Source organism: Megascapheus bottae, chromosome 24 (assembly GCF_031878675.1).
Source record: "Megascapheus bottae isolate mThoBot1 chromosome 24, mThoBot2.hap1, whole genome shotgun sequence".
Lineage (NCBI taxonomy): Eukaryota > Metazoa > Chordata > Mammalia > Rodentia > Geomyidae > Megascapheus > Megascapheus bottae.
In genome coordinates, this window is record NC_143532.1 from 2,447,870 (window position 1) to 2,471,211 (window position 23,342).

Genomic DNA, 23,342 nt, shown 5'->3' on the forward strand with positions numbered 1-23,342 from the left:
CTGGCCTGTTCTGAGTATTTTAATGTGTTTAAGTCAGTTACCTGCCGTCCTAAGGGGTCTTGCAGCCTTAGTAGACATTTCTTCACTCACTCATCCATCAAAAGGTTTTCCGATCATACTTGGAATGCCACGATGTACATACTACTTGGCTTTTATTTGACTTTGTGTATTTGGAGAGTCTTCCTTTGTAGCTCAGGTTGACCTGGAATTGTGATCCTTCTGCACAGCCTCCCCAGTGCTGGAACTACACATCATCACCACGCCCAGCTCCACGCCCATCTCTCTGCCGCAGCCATAGCTTTCCCACGGAGACCTGAGTGAGACCACAGCCCTGGTGCCTGCCCTACCCACCCTTTCTCAGTGCCTTTGGCTCTTCCTAGGAGTTTGCTAAATAATGTGAAAATCGACATGTATAATGTCGCTGATCAGATACCTGTCAGTGAGTTTGGGTAGCTCTGTATTCCTCATCCCCACCTTACCTGGGGTGTAGGCCACTGGCCAGTTGTGGAGCAGGCACCCTGGTGCTTGTCTCAGGATTGCACCCTAACAGTGCCTGCCTGGCACACAGTGGAGCCTCTGTGTGTGTGCGCGCACACACGTGTATGCATGCACGCTCATACACGCGTGCATGGGCACATGCCAGTACTGGGGCTTGAACTCTGGGCCTGGGCACTGTCCTTGAGCTTCTTTTGTTCAAGGCAAGCACTCTACCACTTGAGCCTCAGCACCATTCCCAGATTTTCTGAGTAGTTTACTGGAAATAAGATTCTCATGGAGTTTCCTGCCCAGCCTGGCTTCGAACTATGATTTTCAGACCTCAGCCTCCTGAGTAGCTAGGATGACAGGCATGAGCCATTGGTGCCTGGCCTTGCTTAGCTTTTAAACACATAACTGGCACTCTACCATCTGAGCCACACCTCCAGTCTGACATTTTTCTAGTTAACTGGAGATGAGCCTCATGGAAGCCAGGCACCAGTAGCTATGCCTGTAATCCTAAATATTCATATGGCTGAGATCTGAGGATCAGGGTTCAAAATCAGCTTGGGCATCAAAGTCCATAAGACTCTTAACTCCAATTAATCAGCAAAAAAAAAACAGAAGTGGAGCTCTGGCTCAAGTGGTATAGCACCAGCCTTGAGCACAGAAGCTCAGGGACAGTGCAGAGTCCAAGCCCCAGGACCAACACACAGTGTGTACGGGAATACATACTGAAAAAATAATTAAAAATAGTCAGGGCTGGGAATGTGGCCTAGCGGCCATGGGCTTGCCTAGCATACATGAAGCCCTGGGTTCAATTCCTCAGTACCACATACACAAAAAACCTGTAAGTGGTGCTGTGGCTCAAGTGGTAGAGTGCTAGCTTTGAGCAAAGGGAGTTTAGAGACAGTGCCTAGGCCCTTAGTTTAAGCCCTAGGATTCTCATGGACTTTTCTGCGTGAGCTGGCCTTAGCCCCAGTCCTCAACCTCGGAGTAGCCAGGATCACAGGCATGATTCCTCAAGCTGAGGCCGGGGGCCTCACGAAGGCCCTGCGTCCTCCTGAAAAGATAACCAACCGCTGCCTGAGGCTCTCCTTCCTGTACTACCCATTTTTCTCTTGAACCCATTTAGCCCTGGTGACACAGATGCGAGTGATGGTCTCCTTTCAGTCCTCAGCCTTGGTGTGGCATGGGGTGTGGACAGAGCTCTGGGTGAACTTGGAATTGGGAACACTATCAAGTCAAGGGGAGACACCCCTCCCTCCCACACATACCAAAAGCCTGGTTCATTTCCAGATTGTATTTGGGTTTAACATGCAAAAGGCTTGTTTTCATAGGGTGGAGAAAATAGAAATAAAGATTATTACAATCGCAGTGCAAGGCTAGCAAGGTCATAATAAAACAAACCATACCCTATCAAATCACATTGTTTTAATGTACTTTAAGAACTGAATACTCTGTGTGGAATTAAAAAAAAAAACCAAAGCAACGTGCAGAAAATTAAAGGAGCTAAGACAGAAAAACTATGTCGTAAAATTATAAATACAAAATCAAGCAATTAAAAAACCACCCCCAATTATACATTTCACTGATACTAGTAGCCAGAACATACCCAAGGGAGTGACTTGATCACTGAAAGGGGCTGGTAGTTGAACCGCCATCCAGTGGAACCTTTCTTCCATACCAAGCAAACCTGCAAAGAGGCTTTAGGTAACTTCCAGAGGGTGGAACTGCATGTCTCAGAAAAATGGACAGGGAAGGCAAACACTTCTGCCTCCCCCACCCCGAAAATGTTACATTCATTCAATGTTTAACTAAGGCAATCAAAGGACTATTTCTTGAGTCATTCCCTAAACACTTGTATCCAAGAAAGAAAGAAAGAGGCCGCCTGCAAAGCTGAGGATGGCTGATCTAGGATCTGTGGAGACCCTGCAGGGTTTCTTTACCAGATGGGTGGACGGGAAGAGAGCGGGGCTCAGCGTGCAGCTGATGGAGAGAAATGACCCGTATGAAGAGGGTGACACAAGAACCGGTCACAGGTATCCTTGCCACTCTGCCCACCACTGAGGTAGAAGCTCAGGAAGAAAGGGCATTACTGGGCCTCCTGACAAATTGGTGCCCTCTAGGTCACACGGGGGCAACGATGGCATGACCCAGGGCCAAGTGTGGCTTTACAAAAATGGAGGGGCAGAAGATCGAAGACAAAGCCACATGGGGTGAGGTCCTGGCACTGACCACTGGGCATTTATTATCCAGACAAATCAAAAGGCCCTAGGGAGGGGATGAGGTGGAGAACCCTGGCAGATTATCTACAAAATGGTAATTAGCAAAGTGTATCAAAAAGTATCAAAACATTTCAAAAATCTCTAGAAACAGCCAGCTTGCAGGCTGCACAGGTCAGGCAGGGTCTCCCGGTGGGCGGAGGGAACCATTCTGCACACCTTCATTCCCTCGCAGGCCCTCCACTCATGGAGACGCCAGGAGACCCACACCAGGGAGCCCAGCAGTGGCCACCAGAGTCTGGGATCTGGTGGCGGCCACGCCTGAGGCCGGGGTGCTGCAGGGTAGACTCAAGGGAGATCTCTGAAGCAGACCACGGGAAGGGCCTCCATGGCTCAGGGCTGAGCTACCTGGGCTACAGGACAGCATAGGGGAAGTGCAGAGCCGACCCTGCCTGAGCCTCAGAGGAGGGAACCCCCCCTTCTGACATTGAGCACCTCACCTCAATCTGAATGCCTGCTAGAGGGAGCTTCTGGGCCCCTCCTAAGTCCCCTCCTCATCTAGGGGCATCTGTTGAGGTGCAAAAGCCGACCTGACATTCTCCCACTCGGCCTCTCATGCAGCTGGGAGTCTGCATGTATTTTAAGCTGCAGAAAGATGGCTGTCAGTCACAGCAGCCCCTGCAGCCCGATGCCCTTCCCATTCCTCCTCCTGGTCCTGCTAGTACAGGCGTCCATCTTGGGGTGGGCACCAAATCCCAAATGTACAGCTAACAGGAAGTTAAGACTCTAGTTCTTTAAAAACCCAAATAAGAGGGCCGGGAGTTTGGCCTAGTGGTTAAAGTGCTTGCCTAGCATGCGCGAAGACCGGGGTTCAATTCCTTGGTACCACATACATAGAAAAAAGCCAGAAGTGGTGCTGAGGCTCAAGTGGTGGAGCTCTAGCCTTGAGAAAGTCCAAGGGCAGTGCTCAGGCCCTGAGCTCAAGCCCAGGACTGGCAAAAAGAAAAAAACAAAAACAAAACCCCGAATAAGAACCTGCCGTGCTTATTTGGAAAAACGAAGAAAAAAGAGAAAAAAGAAAGAACCAAAAAAACTGTTTTCAAGGATTTGCAACGCAGCTTGCAGCGTGACAGCTTCACAACACTGGCCAAGTGGCTGCTGTCACCTGGGGTCCGACTGCTACACAGCATCACGACCTGTCACTCACCACCACTGGCCTTGAGTCACCCTGGCTCTCCCTGTCTGTATTTTCTCCATTTTTGGTTGGGTTGCCCAGTCGAGAGGGTTCCTAACTTACAAACATGGGTTTCACACATCCAGTCCTGGTACCCCCCAGGGTTCTACAGCAGGTGGGGTCTCCCGCCTCAACCTGTCTCAGCAAGTGGCAATGACACCAACTTTGAGGTTGGTCCCCAAGAGGAAACTTACATACCAGCCTTTAAAGGATGATTCTCAAGCCTTGATGCTAAGTCAGGTAAGTTACCAACCACATTAACCATGTCAGGAGAGACAGCACAGCGCCCAAGGATTCCAGGCTGGCACCTTAGTCTTGTCAGGAGGCAGGCACTGCAAAGAGGACGCGGGCCTGCACTCCAATTCATAGATCTCATTTCCCAAGGTCAAAGCCACCCTGCTCTAAAGCTGCCCACAGAGTCTTTCTATGTACCCATCTCCCCCACTGCCCCTATGGCCATATGGCTGTGGCTTCTGAAGCACCCTCAAGTAACCAAATCTCTCTGAGGATGGGGGCTGGGAGGCCTGAGCTATCCCAGAACTGGCAGAGCTGCAAAATGTGTTTCCCAGAGACCTGGAACTACATGTGAGAACAGAGTTTCAGGCTCAAAGCTTAGGAATGTTGGTTAAAGGTTAACAGTTACTGTGAAATCTCTGAGCCTTGAGTATACAGAAGGCTGCAGTGCAGACATTGTGCAGTCCTGTGGCTTGCCAGTTCACAACAGAGATTCCCCACAGCCCTGTGGCAGGTCAAGGCCACAGTCAAGCCCGGCAGGCAGGGAAAGGTGGTAGAGCCTGCACAAGGAGGAGTCTGAGACTCCATGGGACCCCGTGGTGTGAGGAAAGAGGCTTGGGCAGGAAAACCTGTGGGATTCTTATCTTCAATTAACCAGCAAAAAGCCAGAAGGAGAACTGTGGCTCAGGTGGTAGAGCACCAGCTGTGTGCTCAGGTCCTGAGTTCAAGTCCCAGTATCAGCATCAAAAAAAGAAAAGAAAAAATAGGCTCTTCTGAGCACTGCCAAGTCCCCTAGCAGTAGTAATTGAGGCTGGAGTTTGTGTCACTTGATGTTGGGCACTCTCAGCCACCTCCTTGGGGACCAGCACACTTATGTGACGCAGCTCCCAGTGGCAGCCCAGAGCTCAGGAAACTCCTACATGCTCAACAGTGCCTAATCTTTCCTGAGAAATAAATGTAGATTTAAGAGCTTAGTATACATCAGTAATTCAAGAGTCAAACGAAGTCCAAACTGAAAACATTTGTAAATAGCTTCCTGTCATTTTTTTCCTTCCTTCCTTCCAGAATTCAGGAAGATTACCTGCCAGGAGATATGCGATTCTCTGGACCAAATCACTGGGTAAGAAATGCCAGCAAGGGGCAATAAGAGGTCCGAGTGTCTTGTGTGATTGTCCAGAAGCTGCAGACTCTGAGCTGTTCACTCGTCCTGTGGACTGAGTCTTCATTCATGAAACAGATGGCTGGACCCCGCTGTGGCTGTGAGTGTGTCTGGGTCTCACTTCAGGGCTGTACTTGCTAATCCTCAGGCAGGGCCCTGGAATCTGGTTTTGGGTTTTTTGTTCTGTTTTGTTTTTTTTTCTTAAAAGCTCAGCCAAAAATGAAGAGGAAAAATAATAATAAAATAACAGTTCAGCAGGTTTGGGAAGGCTCAGGCTGGGTGGTCTGAAACATCCATCTGAGACCCCAAGTTTCGCTACAAAAATTCCTGCATATCCCATAAGCTAGCCACTCGCAGGGCATGGCTACGGGCATGTCCCGTGGGCCCTTCCCCCGGGAGGAAGGCCTGGCAGACCTCACCAGAGCCTAGGCTTAATTACCTAAGCAAGATAATACGAGTTATGTGGACTATCTAGTTGGTTACAGTGGCATCGTAGAAAGGTGCAGTCATAAAGGTACAAAAAGCTGCTAAGGAGTCACGGGAGTGCAAGTGTCCCTGGCGGAGCCTGGGTCACTGGCCTCGGTCCTGGAGACGCTTGCCCTTGCCCTTCTTCTTTTTGTCCTCCAGCCTCGGCTTGAGGGCACAGACGCAGGCGGACACACCGGCGATGGCCTTGGGCAGGTCGGGGCCCCTGGCCCAGCGGTCGGCCTGGCGGTCATACACCTGCACGGCCCGGGAGAAGGCGGTGTTCTCCCAGCTGTAGCCGCCCAGGATGTAGATGCGGCCCTCCCACACGGCCACGCCCGACTCACTGTTGGCCTGCAGCAGCGGCGCCACGCGGGTCCACTGATTGCACTGCGGGCTGTAGGCTTCCACGGCCAGCACATCAAAGCGCTCCATGGACTCCACGTGGTCATCGCTGCCGCCAACGGCGTAGATGCTGTCACCCAGGCTGCACATGCTGTGCCAGCCTCGGGCCGTGAGCATGGGCCGCCGCTCCTCCCACACGTCGGTCCGGTGGTCGTAGCACAACAGGTTCTTGCGGTATGGGCCGATCTGGTAGTCGTGCCCCCCAGAAATGTACACAAAGTCTTTGTAGATGGTGCCTGCGTGACCATACGTGAACCTATGGGGACAGGGAAAGAGGACTCAGAGTTGAGCCAGCTTTGTCTACCCAAGACAAGGCTCGGTCTTCTCTAAAATGGGGGCTGCTGGCCCCTCAGGAGAAACAGGGAACAGGCATCTGCACACCCCTATGTTTGGTGGCTTCCCTGGACAAAGGGCAAGCAGCCAGGTGAACAGATGTCCCTGCATCTGGACGGGTCAGGGCTGTGCTGCGTCAGGACGCCTGGCCACAGCCCTGCTCGGCTCTCCCTGACTGATGATAACAGAGCTGCTCCCCTTCTACTGGCTGGGATGAGGGAGGCTACGGGCTGCTGAGGCAGACCTGCCATCTGGAAAGCAAGAGGACGAAAGTGCTAAACTTAGGGAGGGCAGGGGTCCCAGTTGCTTCACTGTTACCTTGGTACACAAAGTACCACCAGGAAATCCTGACAGAAAGCATCCTGTCCCTTCCCCAGTGACACTTAGCTCCCCTTGCCATGTGTTCAGCTGCGATCTAAAACTTGTCTGGGGATGGAGGGTGTGGCTCAAATGGCAGACACCTGCCACGTACCTGGCAGGCCCCAAGCTCAGACCTCAGGACTGAAAAAATAGAATACATAAATGAATAGATAAAAAGGATCTGAAGTTGGGTATCAGTGGCTCACCCTGTCATCCTGCCTACTCAGGTTGGAAGCCAGCCCAGGAAAATAAAGTCTACAAGACTCTGTCTCTTATTAACCAGCAAAAACGTGGTAGAGCAATCAGCTATGAGTAAAAATGCTAAATGGTAACACAGGCCCTGGGTTCAAGCCTCAGTACTGGCACCAAAAATAAAAAGAACCAGAGAACAAGTGTCCAGTGGCTTCCTGAACCTGTGTTGGAAATGGATGTCGAAGAGCTAGTGTCTAGAGCCCACCCCAGCAGTGATTTTAAAACACAGCACATGCCTGGGCCCCACAGCAAGGCGGCGTCAGGAAGCCACAGGAGGTTGGTCATGGAGATGACAGCTGGCTGCAGGGTTCAGAGGGTGAGAAGCGCCGTGCTCCTTGGTGTCTCCTGCAGGCCAGTGCCTGAGGCTCCTCGTCTCAGAGCTCTCACACCCGTGCTCAGTGCTCAGTGGCTAACTCCTCACTGACCCAACTCAACAGACTCTGGGGCTGAGGAAATGAGCGGACTCAACAGGGAGCACCTGTCTCAGCAGCAAGGCCGACACCCTCGCCAGCAGTATGAAAGCAGAGCCTGGGCCCTCGTGGCTACTCGCTCCTGTGCACAGTCAAGGTTTTTCTCTGAGAACTGGAGGCTCAGCACTCGGAGAGCGTGTGGGCTCAACTCCACCCCATGGAAGCAGCATGCAGACCAAGAGCCTGCTGCAAGCCCCCATTACCTTGGCAAGCCAGCCACGTAGGACCAGGAGTCAGTCTTGGGACTGTAGGCCTCGACGGAAGACAGGGCGCCATTCTCGTTTCGGCCACCGATGGCCACCAGCATGTCCTCAATGGAGGCCAGGTAGAAGTCCACACGACGCTGGTTCATGGAGGCCACCTGTGGGGCGAGATGCCTGAAGCTTCCCCTCCCCACCTGGCGCCATGTTGCCCAATCATGCCATGGAGTGCATGGCCCAAGGGGAGGCGGGACCAAGCGAGGTGGAGGAGGGGGTGAACTGGAGGAGGCAGGGCCTTCTCAGAGACTGTCTTAAGACATCAGAGTCCCCAGATTCATTTGGCTGTGTGTCCAAGCTCCTGGGCTAAGATTCTGCAGAACACACAGTTCAGAACTGCCACTTCAGCATTTTTCTGGAAGAAAATTTCATCTTGCTTTTTCTCTTTTTTTTCTCTTTGTGCTAGTCTTGGGGCTTGAGCTCAGGGCCTAAGCACTGTCCTTGGGCTTTCTCAAGGCTAGCGCTCTACCACTTGAGCCCCAGCACCACTTCTGTCTTTATATATTTGGTATCGAGGAATCGAACCCGGGTCTTTGTGCATGCTAGGAAAGCACTTTATCACTAGGCCAAACTCCTGGCCCTCATCTTGTTCTTCTAGGTGTCTGCTAGGACCAGCTCCCCCGCCCAATGCCAGCCAAGAGCTCTGCCGTGAGCCACACCCCCAGCCCTCATTGTAAATGCCAACTGCCATTAGTGTTACCAGAGCAGAAAGTGCTGCTTGGCAAGATGGTACAAAGTGCTGCGTGCTGGTGGCTCATGTCTGTAATCCTAGCTACTCAAGGAGGCTGAGACGTGAGGATCACCAGCCTTCTAGAGCCAGTCCAGGCAGGAAAGTCTGTGAGACTCTCCAGTAAACTAATCAGAAAAAGTCAGGTGTGGTGCTGTGTCTCAAGCGGCAAAGTGCCAGCCTTGAGCAAAAAAGCAGCTCAGGGACAGCACCCAGGCCCTGGGTTCAAGCCTCCCAATTGGCAAAAAATAAATTTAAAAAATATAATGATAATAATCATAGAAAGAAGTTAGAGCCAAGTGCCAGTGGCTCATGCCTGTAATCCTAGCTACTCAGGAGGCTTGAGATCTGAAGATGGTGGTTCAAAGCCAGCATGGACAGGAAGACTGAAACTCTTATCTCCAATTAACTTCCAAAAAGCCAAAAGCAGAGTTGTGGCTTCAGTAATAGAGTGCCAGCCTTGAGCAAAAGAGCTAAGGGATAGCACCCAAGCTCTGAAGTCAAGCCCCTGGTCCAGCATAAAAAGAGGAGGGGAGGGGCCGGGAATTTGGCCTAGTGGTTAAAGTGCTTGCCTAGCATGCATGAAGACCCGGGTTTGATTCCTCCGTACTACATGCATAGAAAAAAGCCGAAAGTGGTGCTGAGGCACAAGTGGTAGAGCTCTAGCCTTGAGAAAGTCCAAGGACAGTGCTCAGGCCCTGAGCTCAAGCCCAGGACTGGCAAAAAAAAAAAAGAAAAGAGGATGGGAGGGGCTAGGAGTTTGGCCTAGTGGTAGAGTGCTTGCCTAGCATACACAAAGACCCAGGTTCAATACCTCAGTACCACATACATAGAAAAAAGCCAGAAATGGTGCTGTGGCTCAAGTGGCAGAATGCTAGCCTTGAGAAAGCCCAAGGACAGTGCTCAGGCCCTAAGTACAAGCCCCATGACTGGCAGAAAGAAAAAAAAAAAGAGGAGGGGAGGAGAGAAGAGGGGAAGAGAAAGGACGAGGGAGGGAGGGGGAGGGGCAGGAGAGGGAACAGAGGAAGAGGAAGAGAAAGGGCAAAGGGAAAGGGAAGGGAGAAAAGGAAATGCCTGGGCTTCAGTCCCACCGGCCATTATCTCAAGAGTTCAATTAGGACATGAGGCAGGTGACAGTTGCATCAAACACATTATGTGTCTGCCAGGGTAGAAGTCCCACCAGAACCTGCACAGGGACACCAGGGGGGCTGACATGGGAGGGCTCTGTGGTCACATCTCACTCAGAAGCTGGGTAGTCGTCAAGGCCGGGCGAGAGGAGGGGAGGTCAGAAAGGTAAGGAAAGCAAGAGGCCTGGAGGGAAAAGAAGTAATGTGGCTTTAGTCTCACCTTGATCCACTGTTTACAGCGGGGGTCATACCTATAAAGAAGATTGGAGGCCGCGTCCCCTCCATTGTCCCTCGAGAAGCTGCCGCCGGCGATGAAGATGAAGCCACCCAGCACGGCGACACAGTGGTGGCTCCGCCGGGCGGGCAGCGGCGTCTCCTTGACCCACTGCTCGCTCTTGGAGTCCAGGTAGCAGGTGTCGTCGCTGAGCTCCAGACACCGCTCGGAGACCTCGCCGCCCACGAACAGCAGGCACTCCTGGTTGGTGCGCAGCGCCGTGCGGCTGGTCTGCAGGACGGGCTGCGCGGCCAGGTTGTTGTGGTAGTTCACGGCCTCCTCGATGAAGCCCTCGCAGCCGGCCTCCCGGGGCAGCAGCGAGCACACGGCAGGCTTGACGCGGTGCAGCAGGTCGTTCTTGGGGATGAGGGGGAAGTGGATGTTCTCCAGGACCCGGTGTGCGTGCGCCTCCCGCTCCGGCTGCTGCGTCAACCACTGCAGGGCGGCCTGCAGCAGGTCGTGCTCACACTCGCGCTGCACCTGGCTGCTGCTCAGGTAGACGCACAGCTTCTGCATGGAGATGTTCTGCAGGAAGTCGGGCGTAAAGGAGAGCGTGCCGAAGTGACTGAGGACGAAGCCGTCGATGAAGGCGTCCAGCCGCTTGAGGCTGTAGATGGAGGCCAGCTCCTGCAGGTACAGGTAGTTGTCCTCGCTCACCTCCTGCTCCAGGTACTCGCAGCAGAAGTCCACCACTGTCCAGATCTGCAGCAGGTGCGCTGTCTCCAGGACGTAGTCGATGTTGCCACCATCCAGGGCCAGCTCCCCACCGTACAGGAAGTCCACCACGGCCTTGAGCCCGATGTAGGAGGCACCGATCAGCTCTACCTCCTTCTGGAAGGCCTCCCGCATGCCCAGTGTGAACATGGAGTTGAAGTAATCGCTGCACACGGCCAGCAGGTTGCGATGGGCTGGCACCCGCTGCTCGTCAGCCACCAGGACAATGTCACAGAAGAGGCCTCGAAGCCGCTGCTCGTTCAGCCGCTGTAGCACAGTGCTGGAGTGGTCAGCCCAGCGATACACCTGCACGGAGAAGCATGTCAGGAGAGGAGGCGCCTGCCAGCTGCCCTGGGCATGCTGGACCTACGGTCAGTCCCGGGCCTTGAGCAGTGTTTTGAATAACAGAGTGTGAAACAGTACAAGAAATCAGATATTATAGTATACACCATAGGGGGTACAGGTGCTCCGTGTGTGTGTGTGTGTGGATTCATTTTCTGATACTGGCTGTCTTTTTTTTTTTTTTGCCAGTCCTGGGGTTTGAACTCACAGCCTTGGCACTGTCCTTGAGCTTTCTCAAGGCTAGCACTCTACCACTTGCGCCACAGCACCACTTCCAGCTTTTTCCATGCATGTGGTACCGAGGAATCAAACCCAGGGCTTCATGTATGCTAGGCCGTCCTCCCAGCTCTGATATGGGGCTTTTGGCTACCAGGCGTGTCCTCCTCCCCCTGGGTCTCGACCTGGTCAGCCTGGTCTGAGCATTCCAGCTCAGCTGCAGGGGTGATGAATCTGTCATCAAAGTGGACCCACCCACTTCAGGGTGATGAAGTGACCACCGTGAAGCACAAATGACTTGCCACAGCCCCCGGAGAGGGGAGTCTCTGAAGCTCTCCTACGAGCAAAAGCAGCAGACAGTGTGTCTACCTATGACTCCATCTCAGCAACGAGTGTGAGAAGTGCCGAGACCATCAGCTTCGGTCCGGCTGTGTGGAGAGTTCAGCATGCACGCCTTCCAGGGTGTGCTAGTGACTTAGGCATCTTTTTAAGATGTTAGAAACAGACAGACACTGATGGCTCATGTGTGTAACCCTGGCTGCTCAGGATCAAAAAGTCGGCCTAGCCAGGCATTGGTGGCTCATACCTGTAATCCTAGCTACTCAGAAGGCTGAGATCTGAGGATCACAGTTTGCAGCTAGCCTGGGCAGAAAAGTCCTGGTAAGGCTCTTATTTCCAATTAACCACTCAAACCCCAAAAGTGGTGCTATGGCTAAAGTGGTAGAGTCCTAGCCTTGAGAATGAAGAGGCTCAGAGATAGCACCTAGGCCGAGTTCAAGTGCCACAAGACTCATGGACTTTTTCATTCAATGCTACAGTTCTGCCACTTGAGCCATTCCTTCACTTCTGGCTTTTTGGTGGTTAAGAGTAAAGTGAAGGGGGCTGAGAGTTTGGCTTAGTGGTAGAGTGCTTGCCTAGCATGCACAAAAACCTGGGTTTGATTCCTCAGTAGCCACATATATAGAAAAGCTGGAAATGTACTGTGGCTTCAGTGGTAGGGCGCTAGCCTTGAAGAAAGCCCAAGAACAGTGCTCAGGCCCTGAGTTCAAGTCCCAGGACTGGCAAAAAAAAAAAAAGTGAAGTAAAGGTATGGCTCAAGTGGCAGAACAGCAGCATTGAGTGAAAAAGCCATAGGAGAACTCGAGGCCCTGAGTTCAAGCCTCGGTGCTTTTACAAAAATAAAATCTTTGAAACTTAAAGGTAGAGGCATGGCCAGCCTTTGAGCAAAAGCATCAGATACTGAGTTCAAGTCCAGGGAGGCAGGGTTGTAACCATGAACAACTCTGGAACTTTTACCCCTGGGAGCTCCTCCTTTGGCTTGAAAGCACAAAGACCCTTGGTGCTATCAAACATAGAGTGTCACTGCAGCCAAGGTTGGGAACAAAGCCCCTTTGAGGGCAGCTGCTTATTCCCTTCACCTAACATCAAATGTGTCTGCCTTCCACCAACATTTTTAAAGGTATTTTATACTAATAGCCCCCTTCCCATACAGCCTGACTATCTGTCTATCTAAGTAGTTGTGCTTCATGCATAAACACCAGTGTCTCTCTGTAGCCCTTTAGGGACCATAGCACAAAGAGAATGATGATCTAAAGCAAACATACAGTAAATGGTTTATTTATTTATTTTTTGCATTAATGGGATTTGAACTCAAAGCCTCTTGTTTGCTAGGCAGGTGCTCTGTAGCTAAGCCACACATTCAGCCATTTCTGTACCAGTTATTTTTGAGAGAGGGTCTCATTTCCTGCCTAGACATCCTCTTGGCTAGCGACCTGGGGTGACATGCATGTGTGACATGCCAGCTTCTTTCCCTGCAGAAGGAATCTCAATAACTTTTCTACCCAGGCCTGGAACCGTGACTCTCCCATTCTCAGTTCCTCACGTAGCTGGGATGGCAGTGCCCAGCAGCTGGTAGAAAAGTGGTCTCAAGTCCCTGTACTGATTGGCCTCAAACAGTTATCTCAGCTGCTAAGTAGCTAGGATTACAGGCATGAGCCAGTGCCTGACTAATCCAAAAGGGACACTTGAAAAGTGAACAGGGCAGTATTGGTATTTATGAGGAGAGACGGATACTTGGGGAATGTTCCCACTTGAATCCCCCTGGCTTTGTGACAGATCCTGCTCTCACACTTGAACTGAAGGAGTGGCAAGTGAATCCAGGCAATGGTACTTCCGTCTCCCCAACTTCTGCAGGGCCATTCTGATGCAGCCAGCCTGTCTTGGGCTAGTTGCCCAGCCTCTCAGGACTCACCCTCCTCGTTTTTGGCGTCCTAGAGACTCATAAGTGGGAAAAAGGACCCTGAATTCTTAACCTCAGGTGCACAGAGCCTGTAAGTTTGGGGGTTTCCATCCTTGGAATGGAGTTAGAAATCCAGTCCTGTCCACCTCCCAGGGCTGATTTAGAAAATGAATGAATGAACCAATGAATGAGCTGTATAGAAGCAGTGCTGTAACGCTGCGATGAACACGGGAGACACCAGTGGGCCCCATGCAGAGGTGCAGAGGCGCCAGCAGAGTCCAGAGCAATGGTTCACAGACCTTTGACGACTCGCTGATCTTGTAGGGCCTGGACACACGCGTTGGCCGGCTTCCCTCCATTGTAAGTGGTCACAACCCTGCAAAAACAACACAATTCCTGAACAGGCACACACCACCAATGCTAGGGGTTGGTTCCTTAGCTGCAGGTCCTACAGGAGACAGGAGGGAGGTGCATCGAGGCAGGCACTCTACCACTAGGCCATTTCTTTAAAAAGGGCTTGAACTCAGGAGCTCACACTTTGGTTTGGCATTTTTTGCTCAGGGTTGGTACTCTACCACGCGTACCACATCTCTACTTCTGGCTTTTTGGTGATTAATCGGAGATAAAGAGCCTCATGAACTTTCCCACCCAGGCTGGTTTTAAACTATGATCCTCAGATTTTAGCCTTTTGAGTACCTAGGATTATAGATGGCAATCTACTCTTGGTGTTTAAGCTGAGCTGGCCCTTTTGGTAAAATCAAGGCTATAATGACTACCACCCTCATTTCACAGCCAGGCTATGATCCTGTAGTCAAGCTAAGCCAGTTCCCTCCTGTACCTTCTCATTTAACTCCTCAAACAAGTCATCCAAGCCGGTGTCAGTGGTTCAGTTTGCCTAATATGCCCAAGTCCCTGGGCTCCATTCCCAGCACAAGAAAGAAAACAAAACAAAAGACCATTGTCTCAGGGCTGGGGGTATGGTTCAAGACTGTCTGATTAGCAAAAAAGCCCTGAGTTCAAATCCCACCAAAAAAAAAAAAGAAACAAAGGGAATAAGGGAAGGAAGGTGAAGGAAAAGGAAAGAGAGGAAGGGGAGGGGAGAGAACGCTGTCACAAAGCTAGTATGCAAGTGACAGACAAACCTGGGTCTGTCTAGTTCCAAAACTCAGAGAGCAAGGAATGTGGCCCAGATTTCTTGAAGAGTGTGCTAGGAAAGCATCATCGTGAATTAAGGATGAGGCCCAGAGAGGACTAATTTGTATGAAGCGCATTCCAGACAAGCTGTCTTCACTCTTTCATTCCTCCTGTGGCCCACCACAAGGCCAGCAATGTGTTTTACAGAGGAGGCAGGGACAGTAGAGGGGATGTAACTGACCCAGCATTAGACAGGGCAGGCCATGGCAGATTCCAATGCCTCTGAACCCTGTGGCAATGCTGAAACCAGTGGAAACCCACAGGCAGGGGCCTGTGCCTTGAACCTGAACTTGCCATGTGTGCTAGACCTTTCTGTACCAATGATAACATCGATAAGATGGACTGGTGCAGAAGGCAGTGATAAGGTTTCTACTTGCACTGAAATGCCAAGCAGCTCCTCAATGGCACAGAGCTGGGCTCTGGGGGGACTGACCAGGTGGGTACACAAAGCCGGAACCAACGGAAAACCAGTCACATGGACACAAGTCACACACGAGGATTGCGGTTTAAGGAGGAATTCTTTTCCCTGCCAGGCTGGGTGGAGGAAAATAATCAGTGTGTTGCCTACTGAACAAACATTCGCTAATGAAGCACAACTTGAAAACAAGTCAGCACTGGTTTCTAAATACATGAGGACTCAGTGAAGGGGCTCCAGTGTTTCCCCTGGGAGGAATAAATTCCGGCACATTCCATCGCGTGTAACTCCCTCCGAAAGGGACAACTGGATCTTCTGTACCAAACTCGTAACTTTGTGGCCAGGACAAGCTCTGCCTCCCCGGCCCCCGCCCCCCCGCCGCCGGCCCAGGCTGTCCCCTAGGTCGTGGGAAGGAAGCCCGACGCCCTGGCTGCAGTGGACGCCCCGACACAGGTGGCCGAGGGGTCTATCCAAGGTCACAACGAACAGGTGTCCCTTCCCGTCCTCTCCCCGCGGGCGGCCGGCCAGAGCTTTCTAGGCCAAGACATCTCGAGAGCGGCCCCAGGCCGGACGCTGGCGGCCAGACGCCGGCTCCGCTTTTCGGAAGCGGGCGCCGGCCCAGGCCGGCCAGACACCGGGCGCATCCATCCCAGGGACGGGCAGAAGCGGGCACCGATCCCGCCTCCGGGCCTCCCGACCTCAGCTCCGGAGGAAATGCCACGCGGCTGGAGTCCTCGGCCGCACCCCGCGCCCCGCCGGCCACGTCTCCCGGGACGCCGCGGTGGCCGGCTGGGACCCGCACCCCGGGCCCGCGGCGGGCACCTCCGCCCGCAGGGCCCGCGGGAGCCTCCGCGGGAGGCGGGGCCGGGGCCGGGCCGGGGCCGGGCCGGGCGGGCTCTCACCTGCGGGCGAGCGGGTCCGCGCCGGTCACGCCTGCTGGCGCGCGGGGGTCCGCGCCAGTCGCACCCGCGGGGCGGCCCCCCCAGCGCCCCCGCTCGGCACAAAGGGGCGCGGGACCTCGCGATCCTGCTCGCTCCCGCCCGTCCCCCTCGACGGAGCCCACCTGAGAGGGCGCTACGCGCTCGGCGCGGGCGGCAGGGCCGGGCGGGAGTGGCTGCGGGGCGAGGCTGCCGGAGCCCCAGGGCCCGCCCGGAGCGCGGCCATGGCTCCGCCAGGAAGTGCGAGCAGAGGGCGGAGGCGGCGCGGCCAATGGCGGCGGCCGAAGAGGTGGGGCGCAGCGGCGCGGGGCGGAGCCTGCGGCCAGTGGGCGGGGACGCGGGGGTGGGCGCAGCGAGGAGGGGCGGAGCCTGTGGCTGGGGAGGGAGCGCAGGAAGTGGGTGGGGCGTGGTTTGTGGGCGTGGCCTGAGGTCCGAGGATGGGGACGCGGGGGTGGGGCGCGGAGGGGAGGAGCCTGAGGCCAGTGGGCGGGGACTTGGGGTGGGCGGGGCTTGTGGCTCGCGGCTGGAGCTCAGGGGTGGGGCGTGGGTGTGGTGGGCGGGGACGCGGGGGTGGGGCGCAGCGGAGAGGGTCGAAGCTAGCGGGCAGTGGGCGGAAGTGCGGGAGGGAAGTGGAGCGGCGGAGCGAGGCTTGCGGACAGTGGGCGGGGCATGGGGCGGGGCGTACGGGGAGGGGCGGGGCCTGCAGCCAGTGGGTGGAGGCGCAGGGGCGAGCGGAGGGGGCGCGGCCTTCGGGAGCCGGGAGAGCGCGGGGTGGGGCGCAGCCGGTGGGGCGGGGCCGGGGAGCGGAGGACAGGGCTGGCGGGGCGGCGCTTGCAGGCGGCGGGCCGGGGCACCGGCGCGCTGGGTGGCGCCCCGACCTGCCCCAGGCCAGCCTCAGCGGCCGGGACACGGCCTGCTCGGGAAGGGCTGGGGCTGGGGTCCCTGGGCCAGCCCGAGTGGCGGCCCCTGCTGACCCCTCTGAAAAGTGACCTCCTGGCTTCCCCTGCGCCCCGCTTTCTGCTTCTGCTTCCCACGATCCCTGGCTAGTGTTAATTCATTAGTTTTTGTGGTGCTGGGGTGGAGCCGAGGGCCTTGAGATGTCTCTGCCCCAGGCACGCTCGTATTGGACATCGCTTATTTTCTCTTCCCCACTAGAAACTCCCCAGCACAGGATTTACTGTAGGTTTTATTCCTGGTTGGACCTACAAGGCACACAGTAGGGTCCCCACAGAGGCTGGCACGGGACAGGTCATCGTGTAAGTGTTTGTCGAATGAAAGAATTCAATCATCAATTAAACTAGAATTGTCCAACTTAGACTGCTGCTACAGTCTAAGGAGCCATGAGGACATTTCACTATGAAAGAAGCCAGACACAAAAGGACACGTAGCAGCCGGGCATGGTACAGCCATCTGCCACCACAGCACTGGAGAGGACAAACAGGAGGGCCTCAGGTTCCGGGTCAGCTTGGGCCACGTGGTGAGAAGCACTCTCCAAACGATAGCAACGAAAGGTCCCAAGAAAAAAGACACACAGGACCCCAGGCCCATGAATGTCCCAACAGGCAGGTGAACAGAGCAGAGTCCATTCATGGTTGCCAGGTTTGGAGGAGTCAGGGAAATAAAGGAAACACCAAGGATTTCTTTGGGAAATGATGAAAACTCTTCTGAAATTAGACATTATTGACAATTGCACAACCTAGAGAATATATGCACTTTTGGGAAAAAAATGGATGGAGTCTAGTGACCTTTTCTGAACAGGCTGGACTTAAAAAACCACGATCTTCCAGATCTCAGCTTGCTGAATAGTTGGGGGATTATAGACATAAACCACCAGCATAAAGCCTAGAACTTATCTTTTTAAATTAGAGGGAACAAATACTTTTAGAAAAATAGTGTTTCATATATATATATAGATAGATATAGATATAGATATATTAGAGCCAAGTGCTCATAGCTCACCCCTATAATCTTAGCTACTCAGGATACTGAGATTGAAGAATTACTATTTAGAGCCAGCTTGGGGTGGAGGTGGGGGAGCTAGTTTAGCCTAGTGGTGGAGTGCTTGCCTAGCATTCACAAAGACCCGGGTTCGATTTCTCAGTGCTATATGCATGGGAGGGGCCAGAGTTGGTGCTGTGGCTCCGGTGGTGAGGTTCTAGCCTTGAGAAGGCCCAAGGACAGTGCTTAGGCCTTAAGTTCAAGCCCAGGACTGGCAAAGGAGAGAAAGAAAAGGAAAGAAAGAAAAAGGAAAAAGAAATAAGGCCAGCTGGGACAGGAAAATCTGTGACTCTTATCTCCTATTAATCACCAAAGAACTAGAAGTGTAGCTGTGCCTCAAGTGATAGAGTGCTAGCCTTAAACAAAAAAGGCTCAAGAACAATCCCCAAGACTTGTGTTTAAGCCCTAAGCCCAGTACACACACAGAAAAAAGTGGTGGAGCTGCTCTTTGGGGGTCTGAATTGCTCTGAAGGAATTCAAAAACTAAGACCCCTAACCCACAGGCAGTGTCCACAGCTCAATTCATCCGTGGATCCAGGACCTGATGCTGTGTGTCTACTTCTATCTCCTGGTAAAAAGTGACTCGAGACAGGATTCCAAGGTTGCAAGGTTGCACACTGGGCTTGGATCCAGGCTGGGCAGTGCAGTTTCATCCCACATGTAAGACTAGATAGCTTGCAGTGGAAGAGCACAAAGACCTGCATTGCTGCCAGTTTCACTCCAGGGTGACCTGCTTCCCTCCCCCTGCACGGGACTGTTACTAAAAAGGCACAGTGTATTTGTGGGAGTACGTGGGAAAGCCTCAGTATGGGTTCTCCACGTCCTGGGACTTGACATTCGTCCAGGATGATTGAGCCCTAGGGCCTCAGGGCTCCAGGCCGAGGGCACAGTCACTGACTTGCTGTTAATATATATGTGAGTCAAGCTTTACATAAAACTATAATCTCAGGTTTGTAACATAACTGAACCAGAGGTCCTGCACATTTGAAGTGTTTACCAAGTGTTATAGCTATCACAATTATTTTCAGGCAAGGTCTGACTGTGCGCCCAGGCTGGCCTTGATCTTGAGATCCTCCTGAGTGCTGGGACTATGCTCTTAACCGCTGTTACTATCATTTACTGTTGTTTTATTATTTGCCAATACTGAGATTTGAACTCAGGGCCTCATGTTTGCTCAGCTTTTTTGCTGGTAAAATGGAGATGGAGATTTGAGTTAATTGGAGACATTTCTACCCGGGCCAACGTTGAACTGCAATCCTGTGGATTTCAGCTTCCTGAATAGCTAGGATTACAGGTGAGTCACCAAAGCCCAGAACACAAATAACCCTTTTCAATATTGCTGGAGGGGTGGGGGGGCGGTGCTGACAAGCTTCCCTGCCCAGACCACACAATCCCAGAGGCTAGGACCCCTCAAATGCAGTCTGCAGAGTGCACACTCAGGCCCTGCCTTTGCTTGGGGAGATAGGGAGCTCACGGTCAGTACCTTGTCCACGAGCTGCTGCTCCTCTGCACTCCAGTGCCAGGTGCCAGATTCTGGCTGTGTTGCCTGGGAAGAGACTCCAACCTCCTCTGCGTCTCCAATCCTTTGTTCCAAGCTGTTTCTGGGATGCACGGTCAGTGGTCAGTGCTGCCTGAAGAGGGCCTAGCGAAGCCCGCCAAGCATCTGAGCTGGGGGAGACAGCACTCGGGTTAAATACAGAGATAAGGAGGGTCAGAGGCTGGCCCTCCCCTGTGGGAGCCAAAGGGAGGGAGGAACACAGGGTTCTGGGTTCTGGGAAGGCTGCTTCACCTGGAGGCACTGGCCTGGACCCTGTGCCCTCCATCTGTAGGCAGACCCTTTGAACTGTCTGTCCCTCCTCCCTCCCCCTACCCCCTGCAGGGGCTGGTGGACAAAGTGTCTCCTCTGGGTCCTGGGTCATTATGGATTTACTGCTTGCCTCAGTGCCATCCTTGCTCAGTAGAGCAGGTTGTACAAACAGTGAAGATTTTCTCCATTGCACTCTTGCTCTCCTGCTCATTAGCTATAGGAGGAGCTATGGATTTTGTTGGCCAAATACATAACATCTCTGGGTTTCCTCTACTTGGAAGTGAAGTTTTCAGTGAGCCTATTCCCAGGGCTTCTAAGGGATCCAGTGTCAGCCAGGGTTTAGCCCAGGGCCTCAGGCAGGCAACCAGTCCCTGGCAGTCACTCATATCTATCTTTGCATCTCCTGAGATCTTGCTCTGTTATGCTGCCATTGTAGTAAATTCCATGGACAACTTTCTCCTCCTCCTCCTCCTCCTTCCCCTCCCCCTCCTCTTCCTCCTTCCCCTCCTCCCCCTCCTCCTGTTTCTTCTTCACTTTCCTGGAGTTTCTGGGAACGAAGCATATTTGCTCATGACACTTAGATAGCAGAGGGAAACAGGCAAACCGTTTTTTTTTTTTTGCCAGTCCTGGGCTTGAGCTCAGGGTCTGAGCACTGTCCTTGGACTTTCTCAAGGCTAGAGCTCTACCACTTGAGCCTCAGCACCACTTCCGGCTTTTTTCTATGTATGTGGTACCGAGGAATCGAACCCGGGTCTTCGTGCATGCTAAGCAAGCACTTTAACCACTAAGCCACACTCCCGGCCCCACAAACCGTTTTTGTAGGGTAAGTGGGGGACCACTAGGCAGTTTGGGGGAGGAAGGGTTCTCAGGAGTCCCGGATCCTTAAGTACAAAGGCCCCAGGAGTGAAGCTGTCTTCAGAGTCCAATTGGAATACAGGTTTCCACGGCATGGAACAGTGGGAGGTGAGGTGCCACACAGCTACCATGAATGAAAGCCATAAGGGGAAAACCCCTCAGCACTGAGCGGGGCATTGCGCACAGTCTGTGGAAGTAGCTGGATTTGCTATTACAGAAGTGAATCAGTAAACTGAAATTTGTATCCTGAATCTTTGTTACATTTAACATGCATTAGCTATGGGCTTCAGGGTTTCTGTAGCCTGGAGATTCCTTTTTCCTGTCACTAGTCACTGTCAAGTTGAGTGTGCTATACAAGTTTCCCCAGGTCCTCAGTTCTTGGGGCATCCTGTCCCCATTCTGTGTGTGCCTCGGTTGGAAGGAAAGTGGGCTTTTGCCCAGGGGAAGCCCCGGGTCCTCCAGCCCCTCCCTTTGAGAGCAATTCAGTGGAGGACTGAGCACATTAGGCTTGCCAGGGCCAGACTGAAACCCAGCCTAGCTTGTAGTCCTAGCCACTCAGGAGGCTGAGATCTGACCATTACAGCTCAAAACCCTCCCAGGATGGAGAAAGTCTGTGAGATTCTTCTCTCCAATTAACCAGCAAAAAGCTAGAAGTGGAGCTGGGCTCAAGCGGCAGAATGCTCACCTTAAGTGTAAAAGCTAGGAGATGGTGCCCAGGCCCTAGCACTGACCAGGAGGAGGGGGGAGAGGGAGGGGGAGGAACTGCTGCAGCAATGACACAGCAATGCTCCCTGCCCTGCTCCCATCAAACCTTCTTTGTTTTATCTGTCCCCAAAGCAGACCCTGAGGTTAGGACTCAAGTTCAACTCATTTTAAAAGGGCTGGAAATATTGATGGGATTGGGGTTTGGCAGGAGAGGGGACTAGGGGCTCAGTGGGAGCCTGTCACTGCACACACACTGAATGCAGAACTGTGACACGCAAGGGGTAGGCATGGGTACAGACACATCGGCCTGTGTGTCTGTCTGTGGGCGCTCCTCACAGCCCTCTCCTCTCTCCTGGGGTGTCTTAGGCTACCCTTGCAGTCTGTCTGCTGGGTAATTGACAAAGCCCCTTCTGTGGATTTAGGAAACAGCCCTCTGTGCAGAGCTGAGACCCAAGCAGCTGCAGGGACAGGGCCGGCCTAAGAGACGTGAGTGTAACACCCCAGATCCTCTGCACCTTCCTTCAAGAAAGGGAGCCTCCTTCAGACCCAGCTATAGCCTTGGCCAAAGTTCCAAGCTGCCAAGGAGCCAGAACTCCCTAGCATACCAGGTGGCCACGTGACTGAGGATTAGCCAATCATAGCAGCCTCATCCTGGATGCAGTGATTGGCACACAGGATATGTGTGTCATCCACACTGAGCCAATCCGAGCCCTTCCTGAGATTTCCATGTAGTTGCTGGGAGAGGGCGGTCTCTCTGTCCTCTGCTGGGAACTTGAGGGGGGGCCGGGTATGTAAATTCAAAGTTCTCTCCCCCTGGAAGCAGCTGTCTTGCAACAGAAGCCAGTGTGGCCAAAAGGCAGAGGAACAGAGCAAAAAGATGATTGAAACAGGGGAGAGAGGGATGGGGGTGCTGCTGGAGCCCCTGCTTCCTCTGTATCTTTCTGTGGGTGCTCGTTTTCCCTGTCTCCCTGCTCCCTAGATATGAACCACCACTTCCAGCTTAGTTATTGAGATAGGCGCTCACAATTTATTTATTTATTTATTTATTTATTGGCCTTGAAGCATGAGCCTCCCAATCTGCCCCGATTCTTTCTCCCTCAAGCAGCTAGGAGTACAGATGTGAGCCACTACGTCTGGCCTGAGAAACTGACCAGACTGGACCAATAGCATAACACAGAGCACAGAAAGCGCAGTCCAGACTTTGCCAGGTGTGTGTGCTCTTGTAGAAGCTCTGTGCCTCCGTCTCCTGGCCGTCAAATGTGCACGGTGCCAGGAGGGGCCCAGTATTCGGACAGTTTGTCCAAACCAACCAACCAACAGACGAACCGGAAGGGATGTGTGCACGAAGCACACTTCTAACTTGGGTTGTCTGATCACATTTGAGTCACTAAACCAGGAAAGAGGGCTCCAGGCCTTTCCTGGCACCAGTTGCTCACTACCTCACCAAGGGGTGCCTTATACGGATACCAACCCCACTACCATCTCCGGTAACTGCAGCTGGGAGGGTGCCCCCCCCTGCTGTCAGGTAGCAGCCTGAGGACAGGCACCTCTCCTCTGCGGGGTCCATCCTGATGCCTTTCTCTTGGCATTAACCACTCCCCTCTCCCCTGCCCCTGGCAGCTCTTTCTCATTCCTTCAGCCAGCAGCTCCACATCTTGCAGAGGATGGTGAGATCAGCTTGATTCTTCAACCAGCCTGTTCTATAAATAGATGTCACCTGCTTCCGTGTCAACCACCTTGTGGAACTTCAGGTAAATTCCACCGCCTTCACGATTGAGGTGGGACTTTTCTGTTCATTTAAAGTGCTAGCTTCCAGGAAAACATGGAAACCAGACTTCAGTGTCCTTGCCATTTTGGCTATGACAGGAATGGAGTCCATGCAAAGAGGCTAGCGTGCTCGCTGTTGTCAGAGCCTGTGGGGCT

At 53.2% G+C, this 23,342-nt stretch overlaps 1 protein-coding gene across 3 annotated transcripts; it reads right to left on the minus strand.

Moving 5' to 3' along the window:
* Positions 1-1,893: 1,893 nt before the first annotated feature.
* Klhl36 (kelch like family member 36) lies at positions 1,894-19,666 on the minus strand. 3 transcript variants are annotated; one of them, XM_090357199.1, is made up of 5 exons: positions 19,536-19,666; positions 13,807-13,883; positions 9,943-11,016; positions 7,815-7,972; positions 1,894-6,452 (listed from the first exon to the last, which is right to left on the minus strand). In XM_090357199.1, exons 2-5 carry the CDS (start codon positions 13,864-13,866, stop codon positions 5,897-5,899), a joined length of 1,848 nt encoding a protein of 615 aa, XP_090213325.1. In that variant the 5' UTR covers positions 13,867-13,883; positions 19,536-19,666; the 3' UTR covers positions 1,894-5,896. The 3 variants fall into 3 exon arrangements, with proteins under 3 accessions (XP_090213325.1, XP_090213324.1, XP_090213326.1); XM_090357198.1 differs by lacking the exon at positions 19,536-19,666 and adding an exon at positions 16,180-16,243; XM_090357200.1 differs by lacking the exon at positions 19,536-19,666 and adding an exon at positions 16,019-16,099.
* Positions 19,667-23,342: the final 3,676 nt, after the last annotated feature.